Source organism: Pundamilia nyererei, unplaced genomic scaffold, assembly GCF_000239375.1.
Source record: "Pundamilia nyererei isolate P.nyererei 1_Seehausen unplaced genomic scaffold, PunNye1.0 scaffold00394, whole genome shotgun sequence".
NCBI lineage: Eukaryota > Metazoa > Chordata > Actinopteri > Cichliformes > Cichlidae > Pundamilia > Pundamilia nyererei.
Window position 1 is genome coordinate 21092 of NW_005187795.1, and position 9625 is coordinate 30716.

General features: G+C 46.9%; 1 protein-coding gene across 2 annotated transcripts in view; it reads right to left on the reverse strand.

The window, feature by feature from the left end:
* Positions 1-259: 259 nt before the first annotated feature.
* The window catches only part of samd14 (sterile alpha motif domain containing 14), a 15175-nt gene continuing 5809 nt past the window's right edge, over positions 260-9625 (reverse strand). For both annotated transcript variants that reach the window (XM_005752997.1, XM_005752998.1), the window contains exons 3-11: positions 9328-9491; positions 8982-9098; positions 8722-8908; positions 8503-8602; positions 8143-8211; positions 7903-8059; positions 1599-1721; positions 1369-1515; positions 260-1206 (exon numbers count right to left, since the gene is read on the reverse strand). In XM_005752997.1, the coding sequence (XP_005753054.1) occupies positions 1051-1206; positions 1369-1515; positions 1599-1721; positions 7903-8059; positions 8143-8211; positions 8503-8602; positions 8722-8908; positions 8982-9098; positions 9328-9491 (1220 nt within the window). In that variant the 3' untranslated portion in view covers positions 260-1050. The remainder of the gene's footprint in view (positions 1207-1368; positions 1516-1598; positions 1722-7902; positions 8060-8142; positions 8212-8502; positions 8603-8721; positions 8909-8981; positions 9099-9327; positions 9492-9625) is intronic.

Genomic DNA, 9625 nt, shown 5'->3' on the forward strand with positions numbered 1-9625 from the left:
CCCCCCCAATCCCACATGCATACTACCCTTTAGGGCTAAGCCCCGGGTGTATCAAATGTCTGCCTCCACCTCTGGTGCTGCCCCCTGCTGGACGCTGTGATCCTTTGTATTCTGGGTTTGTGGTTGTTTTTCACCGACTGAAGGAAAATAAATTTTCTTGCATGCATTTTTCTTATATTCTTATTTGTTTTGATGCTTTAACCCTGCATCGTGGCTCCAGCTGTGAATCTCGTCAGAAAGAAAACAAAGCAACGCTGTGAAAGTTTCACAGATTTATTTATTGAAACAAACATTTTAACAGAGACTGTGAGAGGTCAGAAATATCTCCAGAGGTTAAGAATCTGACTCGACCAGCGTCGGGACGTTTGACCCTCTCTGACACAAACGCTTCCACCTGTGTAAAGCGAAGATTCGACGATGTTTTTTTCTGTCAGAGATTCCAGGTGGAAAACAAGCTGTGAGAGGATTGTGGGAAATATCCAAACACCTGTCAGACCTCACACACCTGAACACAGAACCTTTGAGCTAAAGTCATTACAACAAACAGAGAAACCACAAAAACTGTTCACAGAGCAGCACCGACACGCCGCCTCGGGCTGAGACTCCACGGCCCAGAAACAAAACAGAAAACCTGCTGTGACACTCATTTCAGAGAAAAAGCACACCTTGTATAATGTTTGGCTTGCAGAAGAAGAATCACCAGAGGGAATCAGAGCAGCTGCGTGTAGGAACCTGCTGAGTTAATGATCTGTCAGCGTTCCTGCCAGCCGATCACAGATGATGAGTTTAAACATCAAATGGAGGAAAAATAGATGAAAACCACTTTGTGGCAAATGAAACACTGTGCCATCATCACCTGAAATATTTCACGGTCTCATAACAGTAAACTTCAGTTTAACTTTTCCAGGCCTGGAGATGTCTTATGATCATGGAATTGCAGCTTTTCCAGGAATTGTTTGTCATGTCAAACCTTCCCTGCGGCAGAAATCCTGTTCTCTTCATCACACAGCTCTCCTCTCACTGTCCTCTGCCTCCCTCTGGTGGCGGGGCTCAGTTCCTGCGCTGCTCCTGGTCCTTCCGGCGCTGCTTTTCCTTCTGTTTCTCCAGCTTGTCCAGAGCTTTTTTCTCCTTCTCTGCTGCACTTTGAACATCTTTGATGCGGCGCTTCAGCGCGCTGCGATCAGACGAACTGAGCACGCCCAGACCCTGCAGAGGACGGGAGGACAGCTCCAGTTATGGTCTCCAAACAGTTCAGTATTGTAACTGACTTTACGTGTAACCTTTGCAAGCTGTGTCAGTCAGCCTTATCTAAGACTACAGCTATGACAGAGTCTCTCAGGAAGTCCTGTTCTTCCTCCTCATCCTCACCTTCAGTTTGCTGCCGTCCATCTGCAGCAGCTGCTGCCCGTCGATGTCTCTAGCACTGAATTCCGGAACGTACTGCTCCATGTTGAGTCCTCGGAGCCACTGACACACCTGCTGAGTCGTCCAGGACGAGTGGGGTTCATCGCAGGGCTGAGGAAGAGGAGGAGGGAGCACAGTGAGCCACAGGTGAGTAGATGACAACGTTTTGGTGTTTGAGGTGGCGAGTGTGTTACCTCATCGGAGGACTGGGACAGGGTGTGGTAGGGATGGGAGGACCTGGAGGAAGAGGAGTCAATGGGAGGAGAGGTGGAGGAGGAGGTGTGAGGAGGAGAGAACTCCTCACTGAGAGCCGACTCCTGTGGGGAGAACACAGAGACGTTACTTCAGCATTATTTCACTAAAACTACAACCGCAGCTACGAGCACCAGCAGACAACTGGTCATGTGGTTGGTTGCCTTGGTAACAGTCCCCCTCAGATATTTGGTGTTCTTCATCGAGTGGTTGTTGCCTCCATCGCTCCCCTCAGTATGACCCACCCTCTTCGCATTGCGAGCAATTATCTCACCTTCTGTCCTGTTTCTCAGCTCTCAGAAACACAGCGCTGTGTCCATCTGCAGTCAGCTATATTTGACCACAGACCTCAGCATGTGTGAAAATGTAAAGGAAGAGCACGCACAGACACCACTCTGACTATCTCAGACATAGCATGGAAGATGGGTTACAAAGCGGCTTGCAGATTACAGCAGCATGATCAGGCTTAAGAGCAGGAAGTTCAACTCGACGACGACTAAGCTGGCCAAAGGAGCTGATGCAAGAACAGGAAGCTCCTGAGCATGCATGGAGGGTTTCACCCCAAGTCCAGCGCCCTGAGGCTGTATGCAAGGGGAAGGAAGCAGGCGCTGGACTGGTGAGTGTCAGCACCACAGTCCGGGATGAGACAACAAACATCCGCGAATACATCAGGAAGATGGCTCCAACCGACCATAGAAGGACAGGCCCTTGCATGGTATGTACCACCGGCAGATAGAGGAGGTGGCTGACATACAGAAATCCTACCAGTGGCTGGACTAAGCTGGACTGAAGGACAGCACAGAGGCACTAATCATGGCAGCACAGGAACAAGCTCTGAGCACAAGGGCACAGCTGTTAAACAATGACATATAAACCCTGCATCCAGGTCCTACACGGCACCAATGTGACTGAATGCTTGGGTCTGTTTAATTTGAACAATGTCACGTTGTTGGCCTCTCTGATTTTGTCAGCTCTCTTCATCTGCAGCAGTTTAAAGCTCAGTTTTTAAAACCTTACTATGTGACTGCAGCTCAGATCGGGATGGAAAAGAATCACTCGAATCTAAGAAACATTTGAACGGGTGCATGAAGATAGATATCAGGAATTGTGTACTGTGGATGCATTATTTCAGGTGTTTCCCCAACTGAAATTTACAGCATCCTTTTCCTGCTGTGTAAGTGCATCAGGAACCCTCATGTTAACTTTTATTGTGGGGAAAAAAGTTCATCCTCCAGCTTCACTGTGTGAATCTGTTTATGCTATGCTAACATAGCTGTGTCGCTAGCGATTACGTAGCACATCATTATATAGCAGCTAGCCCAACGTCAGTAACCCTACAAACATCACTGCTGTTTACTTTTCTGTCTCCATTTGTGTTGGAAGTGATAGCAGAGCGGTACGCTTGAATTTGTTTCAGAAATGTCTCAGTCAGACAAGGGTGTATCATTTTTAGATGGAAGCTAGCGAGCTAACTTCCTGCTAACCTAATGCCGTTAAACTTCATTAATCCTGGTTTTCATGGATGCCTGGAAGTTAACTCTCAGTTTTTAACTCCCAGTGATGACGCTGTGTTTGTTTGAGTTTAGGAAATGAAGACGAGTTTGGACCAGAAACGACTAAGTGGTCGGCATAGTGTACAGCAGTGGTTCCCTTTTTTTGCTAGGCCCCCCTTTGTTTTACCCCCCCGGCACAAACACATCCTCCAACCACACACACATATTTTGCCCCATTGTGGTTTATTTCACACCTCAAACATTTAGTAAACAATTAAACAAATACAAGTAAACTGCAATAAATTACAGGCAGTAAGGAAATAAACTACTAACTCTTTTATGCTGCGTCCGCACCTACACGCAGCTGTTTCGTCCACGTAAACGCCGTTTCGAATCACTGAAAACTGAGATTTTTAAAACTCCTTTATTGCGTTTACGTGTGGACGAGGAATACAGAGTTTGTCACGCAACGTCAAAGGTATGTGCCTTTTTCCACGTCACGCTGTGGCCACGTTATTGTTTACATGAGATGAACTGCAGAATGGCAGAGAGACAAAATACTGTTAATCTGACTGTCTGCAGGTTTTACACGCTTACATACACACAGTTACTGTCCCTCCATTTACAAAGGCAGAGGCGTCACGGTGTCATTATTTTACTGTGGTTGTTTTTTCCTGTGTAATAATGTTCAACATTTCTGTCAATACATTTTTCAAAAAATGCCTCTCTGTGCAAAATGGGTTTAAAAACATAAACAGCTGTGAGAGACTGTTTGTCTGTGATTTAAACAGCCCAGCGTTGCTCCCGATGAAGGGGAAACTAATCCTGCAGGGAGACCAACCTCTGCACCTGTGCAGGTGAAACCAAAAGACAGATTTGCGTCACCATATTTTCTTTGGCTTAAAATGAAGTTGGTTTGGAAACATGTTCAGCGATGCTTCATCTCCTGCTTTGCGTTTGTGTGGGAGCCCCATTAAAAACCTGTCCATTATGCTAGCAGTGTCCAAGCATTTATTTATTTATTTTTTCCTTTTCATACCGCGCACCCCCTGCAATGGCTCTGCGTCCCCCTAGGGGGCGGGCCCCACACTTTGGGAAGCTCTGGTGTACAGAAGCATCTGCGCCGAGTATGGCCTGGAAGTCCGGAGGTCAAAATGAGAGACGAATGGGAGGGTGGTGGAGAATGAGCTAAGATCCTGTGGGACTTCCAGATACAGACGGACAAAGCAGTGATCAAGAATGACTAACGGATTTTTTTATTTTTTTACACAGTGCTGTGGTGCATGTTCTCCCAGTGTTTGCGTGGGTTGTCTGCGGGTACTCCGGCCTCCACCCACACTCCAAAGACATGCAGATAGGATGCTTAATCATCCAGGTAAGGAAATCCTCAAAAGTTGATTCTGTTCTTCTGGACGGAGAAACGTTTCATCATGTGACTTCTTCAGTCTCAGCTGACTGCAGGTTTCCAACCTTATAAACATCTGCACAATGACTTAAACTAGCACCACTGGTGATTGATCATTGGTGATGACAAGTTACACACACACACACACACACACACACACACACACACACACACACACACACACACACACACACACAGCCTATCAGAGCCATTAGCAGCTCCTTCCTCTGAGCTGTGATGGTGAGCAGAGAGAGCCTTAACGAGAAAACAGGGATGAAGAACGACTTCCTCCAGGCTGCAGAACATTTATCATCAACCACAGCTGTGTGATCATGTGACTGTCTGTCAGCCAACACGAGTAAAATCAATACCACACACACACACTCACTCTGTAACCTGATACTGTGTGTACAGCTAACACAGCTACAGTCAGATGGAATATGTCACGCGTGTGCTGCTGTGACGTTTTGTGGGAACGTTGTTCATGTCCTCTCTCAGAGACTGCTCACATGTTTCACTCTGAAAGTGTTTTTAATGAATAACCCACTAAAACAGCTGACTGACTCCTGTCCTGCTGCCAGCAGAGAACTGAGCCCCTTGTTGTGTTTCAGGGCGACGCCCAGAGACAACGCTGCTGAGGTCGCTTTATTTTATCTTCAGTCTCATCAAATCAAACAGCGACTGAGTGAAGACGCAGCTGCTCTAACAGACGCTGATAGATTTCTTTGATTGTTGATAGCTTGTCCTCGGCTCAGATAATCCCAACCTGACTGCATGAACAACTTTACAACCCAACAGCACTGCAGACTGACTGCAGCAGGCTGAGCCACGATGCTGTTTTCCACCCGTCAGGTGTGATCGAGGTGTGCAGCTGAGGCAGCTCTCACTCTGGACAAACTAAACAGGACCTCGGTCAGCTTCAGGAGGTTCTTGCTCCTCACTCTTTTTCTGAAACTGTCCTGATTGTGTGGCGTCTCTTTAGGAGAGCCTAAGTTCATGTTTAGTGATGTGCACCATGGGCACCGCTGCCCTCTGTAGAGCGTGGGAGAAACATGCTCACACATGGACCTTACGGGTTGTATGAACACTGCTTGCTTCATGTATGATGAGACAGCAGCTGTAAGGTTGGTGAAAGTGTGTTTATTAAAGGACAAGCGCTGTTGAATTCCCAGTGAGATTGTGACTGTCCTGCAGACAGTTGCTGCTCCTCTCACAGTTCACAGGCTGGGAAATCCTCCTGTGTCCTTCTGACATCAGGCCCAAAGCTGCTGAGGAAACCACTGGTTTATCTGCAGGTTTGGAATCCTTTGCCTCCTCCTCATCATCTTCATCTGCAGAGTTTATAATTAAAACCCTCTAACATCAAAGAAAAGCTCTAACATAAACCTGTAAGCAGCTTAATTGGACATAAAGTATCTGAATTTCCGGAGCGGGACCAAGCACGCCACAAGCTGTTCGTTCTCATTTTCGTGTCCCACCCTTTTTTACTTCGTCACTTCTCATTACTATACAGGGATCAGCCAGGCCCGGGAGCCGCCCCCAGTCCCCTCTGAGGACTTCCCAAACTGCAGCTCACTTCATGTCTAAGCCATTCACCTTTAAAAACGCTGGCAAACCTAAGATGAGGACGTGGACCCAGCGAGTGAAAAAAGCAGAATTTCAGCCGGCTTCTGTGCATGCATGCTTGCATTGTTCATTGATGCTGAGTGAAAACAAATCTGAAAAAGAGAAAGGTCACTGACAGCGGTGGCTCTGAGGAGCCTTTTCATGGATAACAAAGAAATCCTTCGTTTTATGGAAACGGTTGGAACAACATTTCCTGGTTTTGAATATACTGAATCCCAGTCCCTGAAACAGGAAGTCTATAAAGACTTTGATGGTTGCAGCATGAAGAGTTTTCTGTCATGGATGACTGGACCCAATTCTTTCCAACTTCAAGGGTTCAAAATCTTTATTTAATGTGACAATATGTAGAGTTCATACCCAGAAATATGATCAGTAGCGGTTTTAGATACGGGCGACACGGGCGGTTGCCCGGGGCGGCATCGTGGTGGGGGGCAGCATCACGGGCATCGGCAAAAAAAAAACTGCTCGTACTCATGCTGCCCCGGTGTCAGCGCATACTGGGAATGTCACAGGCACCGATCGGTTTTCTATCGCCCATTTGCTGGGAGTAAGGGCGCCCTCCATTTGCGAGGTGCGCCTGCTGCTTGCGGCGCAGAGAGGAGAGGGCGGGGCGGCGGGGGATTCTCTGGCTGGCTGCAGCACCATCCAATAACCAACTCGCAAAATAAAACAAAATAAAAACAAACCAACAACACGAAAACACCAGACATCCTGATACAGATTTATAATAAAGGGATCAATAACAATTTAAAATCTATATTTTATATTTTGTTGATTTAAAGTCTCACACACAACCTGTTTTTAAAGTTTAAAAACAGAGAAAAGAGGAGGAGTGTAGCGACTTCCACAGTCGCCGGAGGCCGGGGATGGAGCCCGCCTATTTGCCTGACGCGCTGTCAACTTTACGCAATAATGCCAGAGGTGGAATTGCTTGCTTGTTTATTAAAATGCTTTAAAAGTTTACAGAGCAATGTGATCGGCTCGCGATTCAAACTCTACATCACAGTCTCTAACGCAACAAGGGGAAACTCGTTGTGCAGCAGTCAACAAAAACTACGGCTACCCGCCCTCCTCTCTGTCAAAATCAAACCAGTGAGAGACAGACTGACAACGCCCTCTTAGTGTCACCGCTAGCAACCACGTGACTCCTGTTACACATCACCATAGCAACCAAACAAATGAAAACCCAGTGATCATTAAAATTCAATACATTTAATTATGGCTCCTACAAGGAGAAACGAGAAAAAGATGCAGGTAAGCAGATGGGTGATTGGATAATGGCTGCTCATCCTGAAACATTAAGAATCAGAATACTTTCTTAATCAATAAGGAAATTATGTGGGTTGCAGTTGCTCCAAGAAGAAATGGTAAAAATAGTAACAGACTAAACTCCAAACAATATATACAATAATATAATATTAATTAGTCAGGGTCAATTGTTGATTTGTCCTGTTCTCATTGTATGACGAATTATGATGTCTGTTTAGTAGCCGTTTGCACACTATGCATTTCTCTCTCTCGCTTCATATGTGTGTGTGTGTGTGTGGGGGGGCACCAGAGGGAGTGTTCGCCCAGGGCACCAAACAGGCTAGGACCGCCACTGCATATGAATTTCCTTTGTTAACACTATTCCCTGATGTTACCAGCCCCTTCTCTGTTTCTGTTTGTTGGTTTGTTTTGCACTTTCGAACCACCGTACATAATGCTGCGTTTGTCTCATACCTGGGAGTGAGACTTGCGTGGTCTCGGGGAGCTCAGCGGTGGAATTTTGGGGGAGCAGGGCGGAGTACCGGAGGAGGAGATCGACCCCCGTCCTTCGGTGAACCAGGAGAAGGAGATGAAGGATCCGGAGGAACGGGACGGACTCTCAGACGGCTCTCTGAGGACAGAGGACAGCGTCAGGACAGGAAACGCATAAAAACACATGTTCGTCCTCTTAAATGATGTGTGTGGTGGAGCCACCTGCTGCCCACAGAGAGCCTGTTGGATTTATCTTTCCTCACTCTGATGTATGAACGCCTCAGAGTCACCCTGTGAAAGACACGGGGACAACAGTCAAAGGTGCAGAAACATTTGTGCTGACTGCGGGGACCTTGGATGAAGGATTCAACATAAATGACCTCCTCAGTCACGAATATTAAATATAGTTTAAAACACCTGGAAAAGTGAAGTCAGAGCTGATCGGGACTGGGAAAGGCCGCTGTGACTGGATGGTTCAGTAAATGGATCATCTTCTTGTTTTTGATGTTTTTACCTTCAGGTTACTGTAAACTGATTGGGTCCTCACAAATACACTAAGACCAACATGTGTGTGCATCTCACCCCAGGTCCAGGAAGCGTCTTTTGGTTTTCTTGTCGAAGATGACAGTCGGACTGCCGGGATCAGCTGGACTCGTGTCTCGACTTGTATCAGAGACCAACACTGACACACACACACACACACACTCGTTAGCATCTGTGCAACATTATATGTCAATCAGATCTCACAGGAAGCGAGTGTTTGTTATATGTGTGTGTTTTCAGGTGTTTGCAGGTGTGCACCTTCACTGTCGGGCCTTCTGTTCCTCCTCATGTAGACAGGTGAGCAGTCGGAGGAGGGACAGGATTTAGATGGTGAGCTGCTGGGAGTAACCAGGGCCTCTTGAGAAGTTGCATTGGTCAGCTGATGGTACCGCCCCCGAGGTGGACCAGCCAATGACAAGCCTCCGTCCTCTGGCGAGCGACGGACCTGAAAAACGAAAGGACAATGAAACTTGTTTTCTTTTACTTTTTAAAACCTGATGTGAGCTCGGTGAACTCACCAGCGACGTGTCGAAGGAGAATCCAGGGCTTCTAGCTGACAGCAGCGAATCAGGGGAGGGGGAGGAGCCTCGCATCGCCAGGTGGAGAGGCGAGCGGGCAGAGTGCAACGGACTGTCCTGGAATGATAGACACACTAGATTTCATCACACACCAGAAACGGAATAATCTAACAATGAAATGATCTCAGGAATTTAACAAAATACTTTAAAATTAAAAACTAACTTAATAATTTTAAGTTCCTCTTAGTGCTGATGACATCACTGGCTGTGATGTGCATCTAAAATGTTATTGTTTCAACATCTTTGTCATTTAATTCTCTAAAATATTTAGATGCATCTCACTGACCTCCACCTTTCTGTCGAGGCAGTCGTCGCCCTCCGTTGAGCTAATGCTGTCTCGGTAACGGGACCTGGACGGGCGTTGTCTCCGTGTTTTGACAGACAGCTGGGCGCGGCCTTTCTGGATGCTGTTATCCAGCAGCTCTGTCTCTGGGATCGCCTCGTTCAGGTCTGAAACACCCACACACACACACACACACACACACGAGTGTAAATGTGAGGCAGGCACTGAATGAACTTTGACCTTGTTATTGATCCAGAATGGTTCCACACACTGGTGATGGCAGCTACATTGTAGCCACAGC